Below are 21,672 nucleotides of genomic sequence, written 5' to 3' on the forward strand. Positions count from 1 at the left end.
TATCAATTCATTCATCCATGAAGAGAAACAAACTCGGAAATTTATCAGCAAACTGGAGATGTTTCGAGTGGGGCGTCGCTTTTGTTTGAAACCGCGCCCCCACAGCTGGCTAGTGGCAGTGGCTCAGCTGGCTGTTCTGCCTGTTCTGACAACAATCTGAATAACAGTGCAGTGGTGTCCAGGGTCGCTGGTTGTATAGACATTTGCGTTTGGTGGATCGTTGCAATGTATCGACTGCGGCAAATTTCAATGAGAACGGCAGATTTGGTACGTTTTTTTTTAAAGAAAAATGTATAATTTTATGCAAATCCGTGTTATTTTTTTCCACTGCTACAGAATAATCTTTATTATTATGGAAGTTCATAATTCATTTTATATTTCATTAAAGATGAAACAAATTTCTCTTGAATATTTTATATAGAATTTTTAAGTCACTAGCTTATGTTTAATTTATTTCAGAATCCCTCCTGCTCATTGTCAGCGTTGTTGAAACGAGCTGCCGCTACTGGTCCAAACTCTTCAAGTAAACATGCGGATGGCAGCAGCTTCGTTATACAAGCTGTTGGCGAGAAGGACATGGTTGGCCCCCCAGACAAAGTCTCAAACATTCGGCCCATCAGGTTTCACATACCAGCAAACGAGTCGCCAGTGGAAAAGGAATACAGGCTGACGAGACAGCAAGTTTTGCAGTGGAATCAAGATTTCTGGAGTAACCACAACACAAAGTTTATAAAAGTACGTGATGAACTATCGAAAATGTTTTTTTTCGTTTACTAGCTTTGTACTTTTCAGGAGAGAAATGATTTTATTGAAAATGAGCAAAGGAAAAAGGGCAATAATGATCCTCTGAGTGCAGATGAGATGTCTGTATTTTACAAGCGATTCCTCGACAACAACTGGCAAGTGCACGTCAAATACAACGCAGAATGGTACAAGAAAAATATCGGTCTGATGCTGCAGTCTTTTAAAATACTCGTTTTGAAATCATTTGGCAGGCTCAATCGGTCATCGTAGCAATAAAATGTTTATTTTTCTAGTTATAAAGCTTAAAAATATAGTTATTTCCTTTCAAAATTCACAATTTCTGTCCTTGCGTCAGTGCAAAGTATCTGCCCCTTTTTGCTCTTAGCTCTTCGTGAGTTCCCACCTCTGCCACTTTCCCTTGGTGGATCACAGCAATGCAGTCTGCGTTTTTTATTGTTGATAATCTGTGCGCAACCACTATGCATGTGCGGCCCATTCTGGCTTTGTCAAGCGCCTCTTGCACCACCTGCAGATATATTTTTCTCTCACTGTCAGCTGCATCAATACTTTAGCCAAAACACACCTTTTCACTCTCTGTGTCCAATGCTGACGTCGCCTCATCAAGCAGCAAAATTTTTGGATCTCTAATGAGCGCCCGAGCAATCGCCACACGCTGTTTCTGGCCTCCTGACAACTGTGTTCCTCGTTCACCGACTAACGTGTCATATCCCTGCAGGTATTATTGGAATTATTTAGTTTCAATTTAATTGAATATTTACTTGGGGCAGAGTCGATATAAATTTGTGAATGTTGGCAATTTTTGCAGCTTGTACGATGTCACTGTCTGTGACAAACGTAACAGCCGCATAAGCAATGTTGTCCCTGATTGAGCAGTCAAACAAAACCGGCTCCTGGGTCACAATTCCGATTTTGGACCTCATGTAAGACAGATTTAGCGTCCTGATGTCAAATCCGTCCACCAGCTGAAGTTAAAACGATAAGCTTTCATTTAAATATTACTGTTCTTCTCAAAATTACAATTTGCCCTTCAAGAGGGTCGTAAAATCTCTCAAGCAGGGCAATTGCTGTACTCTTGCCGCAACCCGACGCACCGACAAGGGCCAAAGTTTGACCCCTCTTGACCTTGAAACTGAGACCGCGGAGCACAGGCACAGCAGGGCGGCTTGGGTATCGAAATCGCACTTCCCGAAACTCGACGTCTCCTTTAATATCCTGCAATTATTTTATTCCTTTAATACTGGCAACACGCAATTCCTGGGCTTTAACTGGTCGAGCTCCAGCAGTGGCGGCCCCGTCAATTTCTGGCTGCTGCTCAATCAATTCAAACATTAAACTTGCTGAGTGCTTTGCCTTTGTGTAGTCCTGCAAATAAGCCGAAGTTTGGCCCACAGAAGTTGCACAAAACGCCAGTGCGAAAAATACTCTGGAAAATTATTGATTCGATAAAAATAATAGAGGAAAATTAGAATCACCGACCTGTAAACGTCAGTAGGAATCATATCTCCAATTTCAATCAAATAGGCGCCGTATCGGAATGCTCCAGCATACATCAAGTAAATGACGGCTTGAGAAAATGAAAATACCATGGCGTACAATAATGCCTGTTTTCTTGCCTCCCTATGAAATTCGTGAAGTTTTAAACCGAATATTAATTCAAATTTTGTACCGGAATGGTGCCTCCAAATTTTTCACGTATTTATTGAAAAATAGTCTTTCCTTGCCAAGAGATTGGACCGTTCGCACATTTTGAACGCTTTCAGTGGCGATCTTAAAATAATCAGACTTTAAAAATAAATTTCGACAAAGATCATGAAATTACTCTTCCTGCTTGGTCGAACAAGTCGGCATCCCTCCGTTGGTGTCTCCTGAGGAGCATTGTTTGCTGGTAGGAAGACATGATAAGCAAGGGAACCGCGAACAGCAGAAGCAGAGCCAGTTTCCACCCGTTAATCACAGCTATAATCAGAGCAGCCACCAAGGTTACGAGTGCGCTCAGCACCATTCCAGCGCGCAGTCCGGAAGCCTGGAGGGAAAGTGCTCTTGCAATTAGGGCCTTTTGTTCGCTGCCATCATCCCTCACCCCTTTCACCAGTGGCGCATCTCTCGCAAGTCTAGTTACCAGTCTTCCCGCGGAATTTTGCTCTAAGTCGAACCAGCCAACAGCTTGTCTCAAAATGTTAGTGAATGCCATCAGGCGCAGTCTTACCAGTAACTTTTCTGCTGCACTCGTCATGCCAACAGTCTATGAAAAAAAAATATTTAGAAGGAGAGCGATATCGATTTAGAGTCTCACCTGAAGCCAAAAACTGAAAGCAGATCCTACTGCCAGTGCGAGGAACATAAATGTCCAAAATTCGGCTGCTGCGTGCAGCTCATCTCCCACCAAAGTAAATGTCTGCATGACGGAAAAATATTATTTTTTATTAAATTTTAATAGAAATTTTGATGTTACGGCAAAAATTTCCCCGTAGAAAAAAGCAAACACGGGCATCACAGATCCAAAAATGGTGCAGCCGATGAGCCCAAGCACTAGCCAGCGCCATTCTGGGCTATTCAGTCTTATCAGTCTCAAAGAAATATTGCTAGTGTTGAAAAACGGCTCTTTTGGAGTTGCCATTTCCATCTCAGTCTCATTGTAAGAGGTAATGGAGAGTGTAGAAAGGCTCTTATTTTGAATCTTCACAGTCTGTGGCTTGTCATTTGCCAGCATTGGTTTGTTTGATAAATAAATATCACTAAGGAAAAAATTTAAATAAAAAAGTGACCAAAAGTTATCTTCAAGTACTTGTTGCCATCCTCAGAAAAATCCTGCTCATATTCAGACTCATAAAATTCCGATTCATCTGCGCTGTGCGTTGTTTGAAGGGTAACCAAGCTGTAGTAAAGACCTCTGCTCATCATCAGCTCCTCGTGATCGCCCCACTCAGCAATCTCCCCATTCTGAAATATTAAAAAAAAAATGTCGAACCATTACGTATATCGGCAGTTTAAACCCACCCTCATTGCGTAAATAATGTTGGCGTTCCTAATAGTCGAAAGCCTGTGAGCCACAATCACCGTTGTTCGCCCTTCCATTGCCTAGAACAATTTGAATTTGAATGATGCACTTAAAAGGTGATTTTTAGGCTACTATACTTTCTCGAGTGCTTCCTGTACGACAGATTCACTCTGCGTGTCGAGTGCAGAAGTGGCTTCGTCCAAGAGTAAAATTTTTGGATCTCTCACTATGGCTCTGGCAATGGCAATTCGCTGCTTCTGGCCTCCAGACAGTTGAGCGCCACGCTCCCCGACCAGCGTGTCGTATTTCTGTGTTGAAAATTTTATCAGGGCATCACAACATTTATTCCAAGTGACACTAAATTTAGAGAAGCACTTCTTTCTTATAAAAAATTGCTCGTTTCACACTATATGCAGTAGCGCGATTCAATTTTTAAATCAAGTATTTTACAAGTTTTAAAGTCGCAGGTGTGTAATTTTTATTTCACTTACTTGTGGCAGCATGGATATGAATCCGTGAGCGTTAGCCAATTTTGCAGCTCTGATTACCTCCTCATAGCTAACCTTATCGTGGCCGTATCTGATGTTGTCGCAGATGGTGGTGCCAAACAAAACTGGCTCCTGCGAAACAACGCCTATTTGCGCTCGGAGCCACTTCACGTTAACTAGTTTTACGTCCACGTCGTCGAGCAAGATCTTAATAAATTTAAGACAGTACAAATTAGAGAGGAGCAAATGAAATGCAAGAACGCGTACTTCGCCTTGGTCAGGATCGTAAAAGCGCTGTAGGAGAGACACAACTGTGCTTTTGCCAGCGCCGCTGGAACCGACTAGGGCAACTCTGTTCCCTGGCTCTATTACTAAATTAAATTCTTTCAAAACCTGTAATACCAAGACTTAATATTTATCTTTTTTATGCTTCGCCAAAAATATTACCTGAACCTCAGGCCTTGTGGGATATGTGAAAAATACATTGTGAAACTGGATTTTTCCTTTAATGTGTTTTGGCCGCAGACCTGTTGGGTCCAGAGCATCAATGTCAGGCACCCGGTCCACTATGGCGAAAATCGTTGACGCGGCACCAACGGCTGAACTAACTGCGTTTACAAATGGAAGAGCGTTGCCCAGCGAAAAGGCGCCGGTCATAACGCTGAAAAACACCTGAGGAGTAGAGCATTTTGCATTACAATTTACTTTTCCCTTTCTTTAAAGAAAATGATTAAAAATAGTAAATTTGAGAATTTAAGTTATATATACATTGCAGTGATCGGATATTAAGAAAATTAAAACAGTAGTAAGTGTATTACCCTCATGCGTTATATATTTTATGCAAATTAGAATACCGTGAAAACACTGCCGGGCGTGCAGATTTCCGCGCCAATGAGGCGCGCGCCATACCAAAATGCGAGACCGTAGGCGCCGTAGGTGATGAAGAAGACGACAGCCATGCCGACCGCCAACACGTAATACTTCTTCATCGCGATCCACCGACCTTCCTCCAAAGCTTCTTTGTAGCTGCGCTTGCAGAAATTTTTATTACTGTCTGACCGACAAACGATTCGCGCTAGACGAACGTTTTATTGTGATTTTAACGACATTTCTTTGTTCGAGTTTCGCGGAAAGGAGCATTTTCTTTTTATAGCGCGTATTCTCGTTTAAATTTTGAAGACCATGCAACCAACTGATTTTTCAGAGTAATCCTTACCGTTCCACTTCTTTGGCCTGCCCACCAAACGCTGCAACTGTTTTAATGCTGGTTAGAACTTCCTCCGCGATGCCACCCGCGATTCCATATTTTAGCTGCTCTCGTGCTGCTGACGCGGCAGCTATCTGTGGGCCAATTTTATCGCGTTTTATTAAATTTAATAATATTGTATATAAAATTAACAAAAATATTTAAATAATTCAAATATTTATTTTTGCACCTTAGCCATGTAGCCAGATGTTCCAATTAAAATCGGTGCCACGGACAGAATGACCAGCGTGAGTCTCCAGTTAGCAAAAAGACCCACGATCAATCCGGCAACAAACGTAGACATGTACTGCACCACCATGGAGAATTTGCTGCCCAACCCTTCTCGTATTCGCTCCATGTCGCTGAAATGAACAAGTCAGGCAGTTGAAACAACATTTTTTTAACTCACTCCGAGAGTTTGCTTGCGAGGTCACCAGACTGATTTCTGTCAAACCAGGTGATGTCCTGTCGCAAGATTTGCGCGAAAAACATCTGACGTAGGCGATATACTTGCTTCTCACACGCCAACTCCCAACACAGAGTCTTCAAGAAGATAGTGTCAGTTAAATCAATAAAATTGTTTCGCAGCGATTGAAAACCTGCATAAATGCCGCAACAAGAACTCCGACGCCGATAAACACGTAATACAAGGCAAATATTGACATGTAGGACGTGAACTGCTCTGGAGTTAGTGGCTGGTTCCTCCACGTGTGCAGATCACTAGCAGCAAATGAAATTATTTTAATCACTTATAAAAATGCAAACAAAAAATATTTAGTTACCTTTTGTTGAACTGTGTTAATAGTTCAAAATGAGATATCGTCCCCGAAGGAAATTTGGTGTGGGTAAAATTTGTCGATAAACCGTCCTCTCTTTTTTCTGTTACAAACCCCTATATATTCAACGCTTTCAGTTAAAATGCCACCAACCAGATATAAATAAATATTATTACTTGCGTTGCTTGCTGAATAAACGTGTTGGTCATTTGTCCAAAAACTAGCGCTAATATTGGAAAGCTGGAACCGTGGATCACAGCGAAGAAGAGTCCCACAGACATCACAATTAAATCTGTTTTGCCGGCACATCTGAACTGAACAAAACACGAAAAATTGCACACTTACAGTTGAACATGCAGTGAAAGAATGCGATTTGTTCTGTCCAAATGAATATAGATTTCATTGAAGTAGTGTGATGAGTGCATATATCATTACTGGTTCCACCATATTTTTCTGTTATAGAGAAGTGTTTCAAGCATAAATTTTTTTGCTTTAGAATTAATGGAATTAATTGATAAAAATAATATAATCTTCATACCCACTTTGCCAACACAGAAAGGTGAATTAATGGAATTGCAGTTAATGTTTTAATGATTGCCATAAATTGAACAAATTAATGTGCTTTATTTTACATGCTTGAAAAGAGAAAGAATATACTTAACAATACAATTTTTTGCACTTTCCCGCCATTAAATTGAAACCAGCATTAGTTAATTAACGAAAACTATAATTTTACTCACCAAGCCCATAACCCCTGATTTCCCCTGCGAAGGATCCGATTCATCCTTTTTTCTTTTTCGCCTGAAACAACAACAATTATTTATTATAGAAAAAATATAAACAGAATTAACAGATGTAATGCGATTAAAATGACATTTTGTAATTCACCGTATTTGATAGGAAGTTTTAGTGTCACAACACTCATTTTTAGCTCGTGAAGATTGACAAATCAATGGACGTGTTTCTTCGTCTGTCATTCTCGCTCGACAATGAACTAGAGTAAGGAGAGTAGAAGAGACTCGGATACTCTCCTTAAACTCGAGAATGAATTCTCTATTGACGTGTTGATTTACCATATCAGCCATAGTCAATGATAGAGGATTTAAAATAAACAAATAATATATGTTCAGCATCTCATATTTTAAAAGACAAGTCGATCATTTGCTGACGAGCATGATTCAATATTGTTTTCTTATCTATTTTACAGTAATAACCTTTTATGTGCCTTCTTATTTCCGTCCTAGTTTTGGATTTCAGGTTGTCTGTGTGGTTGAGAGAGAATTTATTAATGCATCACGGTATAAATGACGAAATTACCAGGAAAGCAGTTTATTCAAATTTAGAATTTTGTAAATATTGGACTCTGTACAAATGATGTTTAAGTAACACAAATTATTGCGTTGGAGCCAGTGGTGAATTTTTTGCTTTTTTTATAACATGTAGAGGAAAATATCTTAAACACGATGGACACTATAGGTTCCAATTGAACAATGAGTAAATTTCAATTTTATTGAAACTTCAAAGATAATCTACACAGCCTGTTCGATTGGCGCATTTGTTTCCAGTGCGTCACTGGAGCGGGTTATTTTTATCACTGCGGTTCCTTTGACCTTGGTGCTATTAACAAATCAAACGTCATCTCGGCTTTTCGAGTGTCTCTTTAAACTTGCGAGTAGATGGTTCAGTCAGAGCGCATCGCTCGAGTGTGAAAATGGGAATTTTGGTTGCGGACTCTTGCTGGGCGGACACAGCGGTTCTGCTTCTGACCGCCCTTTACCTTCTGTATTGGTATGCCACCAACACGTTCGATCACTGGAAGAAAAAAGGGGTGCCTGAGGTCAGGAACAAAGTGCCCTTTTTCGGCTCAATGCTGGAGTCGGTGACCATGAAGAAGCAATTTAGTCTCCACTTCCAAGAGCTCTATTGGGGCCTCAAGGGGCATAAATTTGGAGGAATATTTCAGATGAAAAGGCCCATGTTGGTTATGATGGACCCTGAACTTATCAAGGATGTCATGGTGAAGAATTTTGCTAATTTCTCAGACAATGTTGCTATTGTTAGCTCCAAACACGACCCAATGTTTGGTAAAAAAATATTTTAAATCAAAAGATTGTTTATAACTTCATTTATGTTTAGCCTACAACATTTTTTCCATGAAGGGAGAGCAGTGGAAATATGCACGATCAAAGTTGGCTCCTGCTTTCGCCACGGGGAAAATTCGCAACGTTTTCCCCCTCATCATGGAAATATGCGACGAACTAAAAAAGCACTTGCAGCGCCGCATCGACTCAAACGATTGCGAATTCAAAGCGCACAATCTCGCTGCAGAATACACCACGGACGTAGTCGGCAGTTGTGCTTTTGGGATTAGGTGCAACTCCCTGATTGATCCCAACAACCAATTCCGGAAAATGGGCAAAGATTTGATGACCCCAGAATCTGTATTCAGGCAGTTGCAATTCATGATAATTTTCACGATGCCAAAAATCGCTGAAATATTCCGCTTAAAATTAATCAGCCAACAAATAGAAGACTTCTTTAGGGACCTGATAGGCAAGGCGTTCGCGTACCGCGAAAAACATCCCGAGTTCAAGAGAAACGATTTCATAAACTTACTAATGCAACTCAAAAAGCTCGGTGGATTAGAAGTGGATGAGACTGATAAGAAAGAGATCAATCGTGGACTTGAAAAAGAGGCGTCTGATAAGGGAAAAATTGGTATTTTTAGCTCGCACGCACCGTTTTCCATAAAATAATTGCTTATTTATCCAAACAGAATTTAACGAAACCGTCCTAACAGCGCAAGCAGTTGGATTTTTCATCGATGGCTTTGAAACCTCCTCACTAGCACTCGCCTTCGCTCTCCACGAATTGGCAATGAACCCAGCAGTGCAGGAAAAGTTGAGGGAAGAATTGAAAAAAAGTTTTGAAGCGACAGACGGGAAAATTGATTACGACAACATCAGAAGTTGTACCTATCTTGATAACGTTTTACACGGTTTGTTATTTGTACTAGATTGCATTTAAAATCAATTTAAAGTCAATGCCTAAAACCATGACTTTATTGTTAGTTTTAGATTTTTTTTCTCAATTTCCTTTTTATCAATTCAGAAACGTTGCGAATTTACTCTCCCGCTGGAGTACTGCAACGAGAATGCACCAAACGCTACACCATACCTGATACCAACATAAACCTCGAGGTAGGCGACGCCGTAGTCATCCCCGTCTACCCCATGCACCACGACCCTACGTACTTCCCCTGCCCGGAGGTCTTTGACCCTGACCGATTTACGGAGGAGGGTAAAAAGACACGACCGGCATTCACTTATTTGCCGTTTGGAGAAGGACCGAGACAGTGCATTGGTAATAAATAAAAAGGTTGAAGAAATTTATTTATTTAATTTTGTCCCTTCAGGTTTTAGATTTGCTCAGGCCCAAGTCAAGGCAGCCCTGGCTACAATTGTTCTTAACTTTGAAGTGAAGCCATCCAAGGACACTGAACATCCTGTTAAATTTGACCAAACGAATTTTTTGTTGCGCGCTAAAAATGGTCTGAATCTAAAAATTGCGCCGTTGTAATTCACCAAGGACAAATAAGAGTTTGAACACATATAAAAAGTACATAGAACCATGAGTTTTATTGAGAAAATTTATTGAACAAATGATAGAAAATACTAATAGTAAAAGATTACTAAAATATTCCATCAGTCGTCTAACTAAACAAAAATTGATAGCTTTTCCTTCATACGAAAATGGCTTTTTCTTGATTTTTTATTTGAGAGATATCGTAATATTAGAATTATCTTATAAATTCGATTTCTTCCTGGCACTTTCAATTATTAGCATTCATTCAATGGTAAAAATGTTTATCGCCCTGACTATAGACACAAAAATATTATACATTGGACGCTTAATTATGGACAAGTGCGTCTCAACTGGACTCCCACCAACGCCACCAAATTGAGAAGCGCCTCCTCCAGAGTATACAGTGTATATCTGACGCCCAAATTAGAGTCCCCGCAGTTTCGCCTTGGCAACAAGCGACGAACCAAGAGCTGCGAAAATGGGGTTGCTTTTGGAGAACACGTACATCGCCGATGTGGTCGTTTTGGTGCTGACGGCAGTCTATCTTCTATACTGGTATGGCACATCCACTTTCGACTATTGGAAGAAGAAAGGGGTACCCGAAATCAAGAAGAAGGTACCCTTTTTCGGTTCAGATATGGACGCGGTGCTGCTCAGGAAACAGATGAGTTTCGTCATTCAGGATCTATATAATGAATTAGATGGGCATAAATACGGCGGAATGTTTTCTATGAGAAGACCAACGTTGTTGGTGCGCGACCCTGAACTTATCAAGCAAATCATGGTCAAGGACTTTTCGAGCTTCACAGACAACGGGCAGATTACCAGCGAAAAGAACGATCCAATGTTTGGTAAATTCATTTTCACAACATTTATTTTAAAAATATGCTTTAAAAATTTAAAAATAGACCTAAATTTTCACATCATTTATGTTTTTTTCGTTATGGCTAATTGTTAAAATTCATCCGTTTTTGCAGCTTACAACATTTTTGCAATGAAGGGAGATAAGTGGAAGTACGCCCGCTCGAAAATGGCTCCTGCTTTCGCCACTGGAAAAATCCGCAGCACTTTTCCCTTAATTCTGGAAATTTGCGAGGACCTGAAGAGACATATTAACAAGAAAATCGAATCTAACAGTAACTGTTATGAATTTGAAGCTCACGATTTCACGAAAAACTACACTACAGACGTTGTAGGCAGTTGCGCTTTCGGGATCAAATGCAACTCATTGTCAGAACCAAACAACCAGTTCCGCGAAATGGGAAAAGAAATATTATCTCCAGCCTCTTTTAGGCGGCAAGTCGAGATTTCTGTGCTCTTTGCCTTTCCAAAAATTGCTGAGCTCATTGGAATTAAATTCATCGCCAAATACACCGAAGACTTTTTCAGAGATTTAATTTTGAAGGCATTTGCCTATCGCGAGAAGCACCCTGAATTCAAGAGGAACGATTTCATCAATTTGCTTATGCAGCTCAAAAAGCTCGGTGAAGTGGAATTAGACGAGCACGATAAGAAGGAGATAAACATTAGCGCTGTTGCCAATGAAAAAGGAAAGATAGGTATGTATATTTCACTAAAAAATAAACTGACTCAAAATTAACAAATTAATTTTATTTAGAATTTACTGATACCGTGCTAACTGCACAAGCCGTTGGATTTTTTATCGATGGTTTCGAAACTTCGTCATTGGCACTAGCGTTCACCTTGCACGAGTTAGCCATGAATCCCTCCATCCAGGATAAGTTGCGAGAGGAATTGAATAATAGCTTTGAATCAAACGGTGGCAAAATTGACTACGAAAATATCAGGGGATGTTCATATTTGGACAACATTTTACACGGTAATTAATTCGCGTTCGATATAAAACCTGTGTAACTTTCGAGTACGTAGAAACCCTGAGAATGTACTCTCCTGCTGGAGCTCTAGCACGCGAGTGCACAAAACGCTACACCATCCCGGACTCCAACGTGCAGCTAGAAGTTGGCGACCTGATCACCATTCCAGTTTACGGCTTGCACCACGACCCCAAATATTTCCCGAACCCGGAAGTCTTCGATCCAGACCGATTTACTGAGGAGGCGAAAAAGACGCGACCGGCTTTTGCGTACCTTCCCTTCGGCGAAGGTCCTAGGCAGTGCATTGGTTCGCATTTTGCCGGAATTAATCAGGCGTAAAATTAATTTTCATATTATTTCCATAGGTTTCCGGTTCGCTCAGGCGCAAGTTAAAGCTGCCATCGCCACGATTGTACTTAACTTCAGACTGGAGCAATCCGAGAAAACTGAACACCCTGTCGTGTTTAATGAGAAGAATTTCTTACTGCATGCGAAAAACGGCCTCCATCTGAAAATTTCTCCACTCTAAGATTTCTTATTATTTCTCAAAAGAAGCAATAGACCATAATTATTGTAAAACTACATATTATGAATATTAATCCATTGAATTCACCAATAAAAATGGATATGAATCGATTCACTGTCTGTTCTAGAAAATAACATAGAAAACGCAAGTTGCTAAAATTACGAGAGGAATTTGTTAATCATAATAAATACACGAATAAGTTATTGCTGTCAAATTATTTTTCCCTCTTTTTAATAATCTTCACGCGATAACTAATGTCAGTGCTCCAAAATAAAAAAAAACTGTTTCCTTTATGGAATAAACGATGAATGCATCTCCAAGCAATATTTTGTATTCATCCCAGCATGCCTGTATCGTAATGAAGGAAACGTGCTGATGGGCCAGCCTTGGGTTAAAAGCATATTGGCCCCTCCAGTAGAACCAAATTTAAAGAGGGGCGCTTCCTCCTCACGAATAAACACTGTACCATCCGAACTATCCTTGAGCTGCAGTTCCGCCCAGCAACAGACTCGCAAAAAGCAAAAGCGGAATTTTCAGAAATGGGCCTTCTGCTCGAGGATTCGTGCCTCGCGGACACGGCCCTCTTGCTGTTGACGATTATCTACCTTTTGTATTGGTACGGTACGTGCACTTTCGACTATTGGAAGAAGAGAGGAGTACCCGAGATCAAGAATAAGGTTCCGTTCCTCGGTTCCACCGCAGACGCAGTTTTATTTAAGAAGCAAATGAATCTGTGTATCTTGGACGCGTATCGAGAACTCGAGGGACACAGATTCGGAGGATTGTACGCAATGAGAACGCCAGCGCTTATAGTGCGTGATCCTGAACTTATAAAACACATCATGGTAAAAGACTTCTCAAGCTTCACCGACAACTCTATGCATATCAGCGAAATAAATGATCCGATGTTCGGTAATTATAAAAATATGTGCGACCTACCTGCATTTAGTAACTGATTAGATCCTTTCATAAATTGAAATTTATTCACTTATTAGTTAAATATTAATTTGGTTACTCAGAAATTTTAATATTTTAAATGTTTTGAATACAGCATTCAACATTTTTGCGATGAAGGGAGAAAAATGGAAGTATGCTCGGTCGAAATTGGCCCCCGCTTTTGCCACTGGAAAAATTCGCAACACCTTTCCTCTGATTCTGGAAGTTTGCAATGACTTGAAGAGCCATTTCAGCTCCAAAATCGAGTCTAAAGACAACGATTTTGAAGCTCATGAACTCTCGAAAAATTTCACCACGGACGTTGTTGGCAGCTGCGCATTTGGAATTAAATGCGACTCTTTGTCTGAACCAGACAACCAGTTTCGCAGGATGGGAAAGGAAATCATGAGTCCGTCTACTCTCTGGAGGCAGATAGAAATGGCTCTAATTTTTTTCCTCCCAAAAATTGCTGAGTTACTGAGAGTAAAATTCATTGCCAAATACGTTGAAGAGTTCTTTCAAGATCTGATACTAAAAGCATTTGCCTATCGCGAGGAGCACCCTGAATTCAAGAGAAACGATTTTATTAACTTGCTGATGCAGCTGAAAAAGCTCGGAGAAGTGGAGATGGACGAGATTGATAGGAAAGACCAGACGAATGACATCAGCTTGACGGCAAGCGATAGTGGAAAAATCGGTATAATTGAATATTTTTATTCCCTTTTTAAATTTTGATTGTTTTTTCAGAATTTAGTGACGTTGTTTTGACTGCTCAAGCAGTTGGATTTTTCTTGGATGGTTTTGAAACTTCCTCTATGGCACTTGCTTTTGCCCTTCACGAGCTGGCCATGAACCCTCGAATTCAGGAAAATTTGCGAGATGAATTGAGAAAGAGTTTTGAGGCAACCGATGGATGTATAAACTATGATAATATCAGGGGATGTGCTTACTTGGACAATATTCTCCATGGTAATACAAAAAAAATTGGTAAATAATTAAAACTCTAATTAATTCTATAATATTTGTGCAGAAACTTTGCGAATTTATACACCCGTCGGAGCTTTGGCGCGCGAATGCACCAAGCGTTACACAATCCCCGATTCTGACGTGCAGATAGACATTGGAGACATCATTAACATCCCAATATATGGTCTGCACCAAGATCCTAAATATTTCCCTAATCCCGAAGTTTTCGATCCGGACCGATTCACAGAAGAGGCGAAGAAGACGCGGCCTGCGTTCACGTACCTTCCCTTCGGCGAAGGCCCCAGACAGTGCATCGGTGAGTAATTTGCCGCAAATTGCCGGTCCAAATGGCTCATTTAGTCGAACCACCCGTGCTTCAGGCTTTCGATTCGCTCAAGCGCAAGTAAAGGCTGCCATCGCTACAATTGTGCTCAACTTCATGCTGGAACCCTCCGAGAAAACCGAGCACCCTGTGGTTTTCGATGAACGGAATTTCTTTCCTCATGCTAAAAATGGCCTTCACCTAAAAATATCTCCTTTGTAACTAATTTCATCCTATATATAAGAGTAAAAAGAGATCTTAAAAATATGGTATATGATTTTACACTTCAAAATAAATTGATGGAATGTTATTTTGCAATATATTAACTAGCGATTATAAACCTGGAGTAAATTAATTGTCAATGACAGCGGCTCAGTGCAGTGAGAGATTACTAGTCGTTTTTCTTTTCGTGTATTTGCTTTCTTATGCCCATCCTGGCATTATTTTCCGTTAATTTTTATGGATGTGTTTTTGTGTATCTGACCTTGCAAGAATATTTAACAAATTAGGCCTATAAGTTTTATAGATCTAAAATTGCTCAACATTATAAAAATACAAAGTTACAAAACGCGACATGCTATTGGTTTTTTAGACGTCCGGGCTTTCTTAAAATTTATATCATTTTTATTATTGATCAAATGTAACGCAATCATAGACTGTAGAGGGTGAAAGTTTTAATAGCCTCGACTATTTTATAATTTTTGTTTGTCAGATTGACATTAAAATTTATCGAACATTGAGAAACTAAATTTTCTGTTTCACTCAGTCAGAGGATAGAGTCATTCTACCAATTCTAAACGGAGTCCATCGCAGACAATTAAATTGTGATGCATCGCACACTCAAGCCGCAGCTTTTGAATAAAATAACCATTACGATCACTAAATAAATTCTCTTGGCATTTCAATAGGTGATTATGCATGCGCTAATGAATTTTAAAGTGAGCGCTACTAATCAAAATGCGCGCCTTTCTCTGCCTCGTCGGCATATTAAAATTCGTTGGAGGGAACCACCTTTCCATCACAGGTCGCTCATAATTCTCGAATATAGTGGCGAGAGCCGTTTTCACGGCCCGCCGTAAGCTGATTACCATGCATATATGAGATTTTTAATACACTCAGCGGCGAATTAAACGCCAACTCGGCCGATGATATTATGTTGTCGAAAGCCAAAAGCGCCAGGACTTGGATATCAGCAAATTGATTTTCTCTCGAGTGCGTTTCCATGTCTGCCTCAGATGGCGAGTAAACAAAAAGAAAAGAGAGTTTATCATGCACGAGTTGTTACAGCCGGCAAAAAGTTCGATAAATTCGCGTACACGGCCCGAAAATTGGAGTGAGTCTGTCAAAAGCGAGTTGTATCATGCACGCTTCGGGTTCTCCTACCTGCATTCTTCGTACTGCCTGCCATTGGGTTTGATCGAGTTGTTTTCTAGAGAGTTGAAACCAGAATCTGCGAAGTGGATATGGTGAGACTCTTCGTCTGCAGAACGCAGATCCGACCCCATGAGCACACACTCCGCTTTGGCGAATGTCAGGAGGCCTTCACGCTGCCGGTGCGCGCTGCAGCCAAAGCCGTTGCTCTGCAAAGTTTGTTAAATTGATATTTTAAGCAGCTGTGTTTTTTATAATTAAAGTTAGGCACGATAAACTTGACAAACAAATTTCCAGCTAATTAAAGAAACTATTCGAAAATTTAAAAAATGACTTTAGGTAACAGAAGAGAGTAAAAACACTAATTGATTAAAAATAGGCCTCAAATTTAGTTTAAAATCTTTTTACTTTTGTTTATCTTTGGTGTGACATTTCTTCTTTTTAGATTTTTATTCAGTACAGCAATTTGGAAAGAAATAAAATTATTAATTTTTAGAATAACAGTAAAGTTGCGCTGGATTATGGTACACACCATAATTATAACAGATTTTTCAACAGTCCTAGACGAATACAAAGTTGGTATAAGGATATAAATTAATGAAACTATAATTTTTATGTGCCAACGCACATTATGTTTTTCATAGTTACGACCATTTGTAAGACAAATCTCTCCACGTGGAGGAAATGTTTTTTAATCGCCCATTTGGTCCAATCAATCTAACCTTTCAGCGGCGGAAGTCGGCTATTTTTCGATGCCAGAGGAAACGATTTACGAAAGACAAAAACCCACTCAAAAAGCGCGCACATGCCCGATGTATTTATGTTCCAGTGGCGTCTGGAAGCATATGTCTTTGCGTGTTCGAATATCTGGTCCACAGAGAACAACAACATACAGGAGCGTCGTCTATTGTTTCTAGGACGCAGCATTTTATGTCTCTGCTTCACTGGAGAGCTTATAAAACCCTTTTGTTTACGGCAATTTGCAAGATTTTATGTTGGCGTGCCGGCGGACGCCATAAATGGCCGGCGCGGCGTTGCGAAAAAATCGAGTTGTCCTGCAATCCAGCTAGAAAAAAATGGTCACTGATTGGTGTGGGGCCAATTAAATGATAATAATATTAAAGCCCAGCGAAAGGCACCGAGATGCGGAGGGCGATTAATTATATATAAGCGGTTTTACTACTTTAATGAGGCCTTATCCCGAGTGAATAAAATATATCGGCTAGGCGAATTGGAGCTGCCGTCGCCTGCGAACCCACGCGATACAAAACGGGCAGCCGCCGCAAATGTAAAATAGACACCGGTGCGAAGATTAACAACCGTGTAGCTGCTGCTTTGTATGCCATCACACACGCGTGTATATTTTCTACGACAACGGACTAGAATGTCGTGGGATTTTTTATTTTATCGAGGCAGTGGTTCGAGGAGGAAATTGGCATAATCTCGGTCCGTCGCGCACCATACGCTCGATTTGCCGCTGGCTGCTGACAAATCGCGTGCCGAATTGAAGAAGGGACGCGCAGATATCTTATCAGAGACTGGATTTATGTGCGAAGTAAACGCAGACGCTCGCTGCCAGAGAGGAAATATAAATTATCAAAAGCTTCTAGTCGATCGGCGACAATGGGCTGCTCACAGTTAAATGTCGCCAATTAATTTGGATTCTACAAATCTGAGCTTTTAAGGTTTTAAAGGATTTTGGCGACTTTACCTAGTGACTAATAGCAGGATATTCAAAGGTCACGCGTTTTTCTAGTTTATTGTATACCATGACAACAACAGTTTTGTCAAGATGCTTTTTTTTAAATCCCACATCTTCATCGAAGTGAGTGTAATTCACAAAAAAATGTCAATATGAAAGAGCATTGACCTCAATACAATAAAATCTGGCTTACTGACAGGAGCTTTTAGTTGCTTAAAAACAGCACAACAAATTTGGTTGTTAATTTTCTGTGGATTTAGACTTTTTGGCTTCAAAACTAACTGATTATTCATAATTGCATTTGCCAAAGGATAAGTTTCAAAATTATGAATTAAACGAACCATTGAAGCTTTGTTATAATAAATGTTTTAGGGCCAACAAACCGTCTCTTTATAGAAAGCAAGATTGCTGCATAAAGCTTAACCTTTGAGGGCTTGTCGTTACGGTCAATCAACAGAATGCTTGCTAGCAAATCTTTAAATTCACGCCACGCCAAAAGGCGATGAATGATTGCTTTTCAAACGGCAGCAGAGTGGTCCAGATTTACAAGTGCTCAATAGAAATTCAAGCGTCGTCGAACAAGGCAGCCAATTCCAAGTGCGCGTGCAAACACACAGCCGGTCGTAAATAAAAGATAACAATAATTCATAAATCAAAAGGCACCTTCCCTGGCCTCATGCGGTACGAGGCGGGAGAACGCATGCAGTGCGTGCCCTATATTTTCGGGAATTATAATGACAAATCTCCCTTATCAAGAATTGAACTCTGGGAATTTCCTCCAAAGTGTGTTCCGGCGTTAAATCGTGAATCAAGGTTGAAGCCACTATGCGTACGCACATGTTTATATTTTACCCGGAGCAACAAACGCCCAAATGAACCAATTTACAGGTTTTCAAGGAGCCACTAATTTTCTGTTACTGCCGCATCAAGCATTCGGCTCGCGTACAAGAGGAGATCGTAATTTATATATACGAGCCACGCAACAAACTGGCCAGGGGATTTTTTTTAATGCGAGTGTGTGAGTGTGTGCGTAAAATGGTCTTGCGCGCGGCACTCGCTTTGTACCGAAAACATTAGGCTAGGAGCAGCTCTAGATAAAGTGGCTTTCCCTATTCTGGAGGTTGATATTGGATAAAAGTGGCGCGTCTATTTTTCTCGCGGCCCACGCTAGACGCGCGACAGCAGGGAAACTCGCCGCCGCAATAATAACAACCAGATAAATAGTGCCAAATAACTCACTCGCTATAATGGATAAATCTGAATTTGCTTATCACGCAGGTCAACGATTCAAATTCATAAATTCGTGACGGTTCATGAAAAGGCGCGTCCGCAAACAAAGAGCCTTTTTGTTCTTAGGTACCTCAATTGCTAGCTAATCTTTTCACGTCAGTGAGATAATTTTGGCAGACATTTGAAATATTAGATACCCAGTTGAGGATAAGTTATTGCAACAAACACACCTAACACGCTTGCAATTTTTTTTATTACTACATCGCATATCAATCCCACAAACAAAATCCAGAGACATTATGTACTAACAAATTAGCAGGTAATAAAATAATTTTCAAGTTCAAGATTTTTAGAAAAAGAAACTAAAAATAAATAAACTCTACATAAACGGAGGTCTTAGCACTTCAGCAGATAATATGTATGAGGTGTTCACGGGATGAGCGTTTCGTAGGATGTTCAAGTGAGTAAAAAAACTTGGCCAGAGTATTATCGCAAAAAATAAAAGTGTCTCTTCGCTACGAGGATGTAAAATATTGCGTAGCGCAAGTATTCGACCCCCTGGCTGACTGTGCTGGTTGTGCGATCTTCTGCTATTTCTGTGCGAGTACCAGACGTTTAAAAAACATATCCGCGTCCGTATCTCTGATTTTAATAGCGGACAGGCGCCAGTGATTTATGGCAAGTGCGCAAATTATACGCTCATTGTGTGTGCGCCTCAAGAGTGAGCGTGCTTATTATTTGTCAAATGTAGCTCACGAGTTGCGATTGCTTTGGTCATGAACAGGTTGTTTGCGTGCGCAGATTAAGCCCTGAAAAAGCGGAGGTTGCGGACCACCCTGCCGTGCGCGGTGCCTGCGATATCGCCGATCTAGTTGAAAAGCGAACTTCTTTCCGCCTTTTTTCTCAACAAGCCTCGATTTGCTGCTGCTGCTGCTGCTGCGTGCGATCTTGATTTTTCTCGCCAAAAATAGCCACCCACTAATTTTACGTGCGTGTGAATCTACAAGTCGGCAACGAAGAGCTCTCGGCCAGGCCAGACGCTTTTATCTGTCGGTAATTCTCGGATTAATGCGGAGCTCATTATGAGTGAGCAGATAAATTTTCGTTTGTGAGGCCGGCTGTGTGTTTACTCAGATCGGCTTGATATGCAAATTAATTGTTTTAAACATACACAAGCAGACGTATATTACGATAACATCGTGTTTTGTCATTTTGTGCTCGAATTGAGTCGTTCAGTTGACAGCCCGGTCAAACCAAACCTATTTGCTAATATTTAAGTGGGCGTTACGCCTTAAAAGGATTAAGCAGATGACACCTGTGATTGACTGAGCAAAATTTTTGAAATTTAAATATTATGTGCTCTTGAAAATAATTGGACAATAATAATGCTGAATTTAAATTATAATAAAATTTGCATGTAAAAAGCAGTCTGGGTTTTTTAAATTGGTACTTTTGTTACATATGGAAATATTGCAAAATAAAATTGCATAAAAACAACAACAGAGGTTTACTTTTGAATTTGTTTTTGTCCAAGGGCCGTCTCCTCAACTTCAATCAAAATTGACCCTGGAAATGCTGACCTCGTGAACGATGGAGCAATCCAAATTTTGAAAGGGAGACAAGATTGATGGATTTTAAAGCGATACAATGAGTTTGAAAGCATTGCGTGAAAAGGGTCATTAATTTAATTAGCTGATTACTAAATGTTGAGTGACAGCTAACACCAAACACTGTAAAGCTTTTCAAAAAAATCCGTGTCACAATTTTGCCATTATAACATTAAAAAATGCCTCTCTGTCTTAAAACGGCCTTTTAAAAACGGTCATTTGCTTTGTAATGTTAACAAGAAAATTACTGTCTTGCGAGTAAGAGCGCGTTTTCCCCCTAAAATGTGCTCTTTAGATTTTTTCTTGTAACACCATCTCCCCAAATATTTGAAATCCCACGTCTGGCCCGAAAGCAACAACTTCCCGATGCTAATCAAACAGACCACGAAACCCCGGCGCACCAGCCGAAAACACTTGAAAGATGAATCACTTTGGCTGGCCGAGGCGTCTGCCGAACACGAGAGTGTGTAATAGTCCAACAATAAATGCGCCTCGGCCGCCATAAAACTAATGTAAAACAGCGCCGGCCGGAGAGCGAGAAAGATAAAAGAGCCGAGAAGAAAAGTGCATTAGCTGAATCAATAGTAAAATAAAAGAAACCGAAAAGGATACGAATTAATTCTTACCTGCTCGCGTGGTTGCATCACGTCGTCCGCTGCTTCTCTCACCTAGATCTGACGAGGAGGCTGGCTGCTCGAGGACTATGCCAATGAATCGGCCTGCCCATGAATGACCCTCCGGCCGGTCGCGGTCCGTGTCGGCCGCCCAACCACCACCACCACCACTACCACACCGCCACTACCACTTCAATCTTATTCTTGACTTGCCGGTCGCGCGTGTTCAGATCGCCGCGCTTTTGTGCGTAATTTATTCGATTTTGGTTTTTCGCGGCGCGGACCCTTAATAAAAGCAGCGTGAAGCAGCGCGGCGGTCTGTTGTTTTGACATATCAACCGGTTTCTAGTTCAATTAGGGGTGGTGGAATTTAGAGAGGTGGAGAAACCGGTGTCACGGTGGCAAACATTTAATTTCGCACGGGCGACGTAAGTGTTGATCTGAAACACTTTGCATTAGTAACAAGACTTTTACAACATGTGAAACTGCACGCCAAGTTATTTTTTAACTGACCACAAATTTCCTTAATTCATGAATTGAAAGTATTTAGCTTCAACGAAGATTTGAAAGATAAAATTAACAAAGGCTACTCAGAATAAGGAAATAATTTTTTTTATTTGTGCTGGTTCAAAATTCAATTTAGAAAGACATCACAAAACAATAATTGAATAAATACGACGGCGTTAGAGGTTTCATTCGAAAATT

General features: G+C 40.5%; 5 protein-coding genes across 8 annotated transcripts; 4 read left to right on the top strand and 1 right to left on the bottom strand.

Annotated features, from left to right (window-relative positions):
- Positions 1-132: 132 nt before the first annotated feature.
- LOC135939307 (COA8 family protein Y39B6A.34, mitochondrial) lies at positions 133-1,053 on the top strand. The gene is made up of 3 exons (XM_065483614.1): positions 133-267; positions 460-735; positions 793-1,053. Exons 1-3 carry the CDS (start codon positions 226-228, stop codon positions 1,012-1,014), a joined length of 540 nt encoding a protein of 179 aa, XP_065339686.1. The 5' UTR covers positions 133-225; the 3' UTR covers positions 1,015-1,053.
- On the bottom strand, positions 852-21,134 carry LOC135939300 (ATP-dependent translocase ABCB1-like). 3 transcript variants are annotated; one of them, XM_065483603.1, is made up of 27 exons: positions 20,980-21,134; positions 15,827-16,023; positions 7,014-7,074; positions 6,450-6,587; positions 6,280-6,389; positions 6,097-6,217; positions 5,907-6,040; positions 5,688-5,859; positions 5,468-5,592; positions 5,106-5,277; positions 4,699-4,923; positions 4,519-4,644; positions 4,255-4,458; positions 3,901-4,071; positions 3,763-3,843; positions 3,551-3,705; positions 3,218-3,500; positions 3,059-3,160; positions 2,846-3,007; positions 2,585-2,788; positions 2,432-2,532; positions 2,242-2,382; positions 2,032-2,188; positions 1,783-1,977; positions 1,524-1,727; positions 1,328-1,474; positions 852-1,270 (listed from the first exon to the last, which is right to left on the bottom strand). In XM_065483603.1, the coding sequence occupies exons 1-27, from the start codon at positions 20,995-20,997 to the stop codon at positions 1,076-1,078; spliced, it is 4,101 nt and encodes a 1,366-aa protein (XP_065339675.1). In that variant the 5' UTR covers positions 20,998-21,134; the 3' UTR covers positions 852-1,075. The 3 variants fall into 3 exon arrangements, with proteins under 3 accessions (XP_065339675.1, XP_065339676.1, XP_065339674.1); XM_065483604.1 differs by lacking the exons at positions 15,827-16,023; positions 20,980-21,134 and adding an exon at positions 7,162-7,286 and having other exon boundaries at positions 6,450-6,582; XM_065483602.1 differs by lacking the exons at positions 15,827-16,023; positions 20,980-21,134 and adding an exon at positions 7,162-7,286.
- On the top strand, positions 7,908-9,901 carry LOC135939302 (cytochrome P450 9e2-like). Its single transcript, XM_065483605.1, has 5 exons — positions 7,908-8,357; positions 8,410-8,991; positions 9,050-9,271; positions 9,385-9,636; positions 9,689-9,901. Exons 1-5 carry the CDS (start codon positions 7,985-7,987, stop codon positions 9,850-9,852), a joined length of 1,593 nt encoding a protein of 530 aa, XP_065339677.1. The 5' UTR covers positions 7,908-7,984; the 3' UTR covers positions 9,853-9,901.
- LOC135939303 (cytochrome P450 9e2-like) lies at positions 10,260-12,436 on the top strand. The gene is made up of 5 exons (XM_065483607.1): positions 10,260-10,709; positions 10,836-11,417; positions 11,477-11,698; positions 11,749-12,000; positions 12,059-12,436. The coding sequence occupies exons 1-5, from the start codon at positions 10,337-10,339 to the stop codon at positions 12,220-12,222; spliced, it is 1,593 nt and encodes a 530-aa protein (XP_065339679.1). The 5' UTR covers positions 10,260-10,336; the 3' UTR covers positions 12,223-12,436.
- On the top strand, positions 12,676-15,325 carry LOC135939304 (cytochrome P450 6j1-like). Of its 2 annotated transcripts, none has more exons than XM_065483609.1 (5): positions 12,676-13,131; positions 13,271-13,852; positions 13,903-14,124; positions 14,186-14,437; positions 14,482-15,325. In XM_065483609.1, the coding sequence occupies exons 1-5, from the start codon at positions 12,759-12,761 to the stop codon at positions 14,526-14,528; spliced, it is 1,476 nt and encodes a 491-aa protein (XP_065339681.1). In that variant the 5' UTR covers positions 12,676-12,758; the 3' UTR covers positions 14,529-15,325. The 2 variants fall into 2 exon arrangements, with proteins under 2 accessions (XP_065339681.1, XP_065339680.1); XM_065483608.1 differs by having other exon boundaries at positions 12,677-13,131; positions 14,502-15,318.
- Positions 21,135-21,672: the final 538 nt, after the last annotated feature.

Source organism: Cloeon dipterum, chromosome 3 (genome assembly GCF_949628265.1).
Source record: "Cloeon dipterum chromosome 3, ieCloDipt1.1, whole genome shotgun sequence".
Classification (NCBI taxonomy): domain Eukaryota; kingdom Metazoa; phylum Arthropoda; class Insecta; order Ephemeroptera; family Baetidae; genus Cloeon; species Cloeon dipterum.

Excerpts from the sequence above, each read along its gene's own strand:
- LOC135939303 (XM_065483607.1), top strand. The coding sequence starts at position 10,337 with ATGGGGTTGCTTTTGGAGAACACGTACATCGCCGATGTGGTCGTTTTG. Across the intron at positions 10,710-10,835 it reads AAAGAACGATCCAATGTTTG|CTTACAACATTTTTGCAATG; the intron begins GTAAATTCATTT and ends CCGTTTTTGCAG. Across the intron at positions 11,699-11,748 it reads TTTGGACAACATTTTACACG|AAACCCTGAGAATGTACTCT; the intron begins GTAATTAATTCG and ends TCGAGTACGTAG.
- LOC135939300 (XM_065483603.1), bottom strand. Across the intron at positions 4,072-4,254 it reads TCATATCCATGCTGCCACAA|AAATACGACACGCTGGTCGG; the intron begins GTAAGTGAAATA and ends TTTTCAACACAG. Across the intron at positions 1,978-2,031 it reads CCACTGCTGGAGCTCGACCA|GATATTAAAGGAGACGTCGA; the intron begins GTTAAAGCCCAG and ends AAATAATTGCAG.
- LOC135939302 (XM_065483605.1), top strand. The coding sequence starts at position 7,985 with ATGGGAATTTTGGTTGCGGACTCTTGCTGGGCGGACACAGCGGTTCTG. Across the intron at positions 8,358-8,409 it reads CAAACACGACCCAATGTTTG|CCTACAACATTTTTTCCATG; the intron begins GTAAAAAAATAT and ends ATTTATGTTTAG. Across the intron at positions 8,992-9,049 it reads GTCTGATAAGGGAAAAATTG|AATTTAACGAAACCGTCCTA; the intron begins GTATTTTTAGCT and ends TTATCCAAACAG.
- LOC135939304 (XM_065483608.1), top strand. The coding sequence starts at position 12,759 with ATGGGCCTTCTGCTCGAGGATTCGTGCCTCGCGGACACGGCCCTCTTG. Across the intron at positions 13,132-13,270 it reads AATAAATGATCCGATGTTCG|CATTCAACATTTTTGCGATG; the intron begins GTAATTATAAAA and ends TTTTGAATACAG. Across the intron at positions 13,853-13,902 it reads AAGCGATAGTGGAAAAATCG|AATTTAGTGACGTTGTTTTG; the intron begins GTATAATTGAAT and ends TTGTTTTTTCAG.
- LOC135939307 (XM_065483614.1), top strand. The coding sequence starts at position 226 with ATGTATCGACTGCGGCAAATTTCAATGAGAACGGCAGATTTG. Across the intron at positions 268-459 it reads CAATGAGAACGGCAGATTTG|AATCCCTCCTGCTCATTGTC; the intron begins GTACGTTTTTTT and ends AATTTATTTCAG. Across the intron at positions 736-792 it reads ACAACACAAAGTTTATAAAA|GAGAGAAATGATTTTATTGA; the intron begins GTACGTGATGAA and ends TGTACTTTTCAG.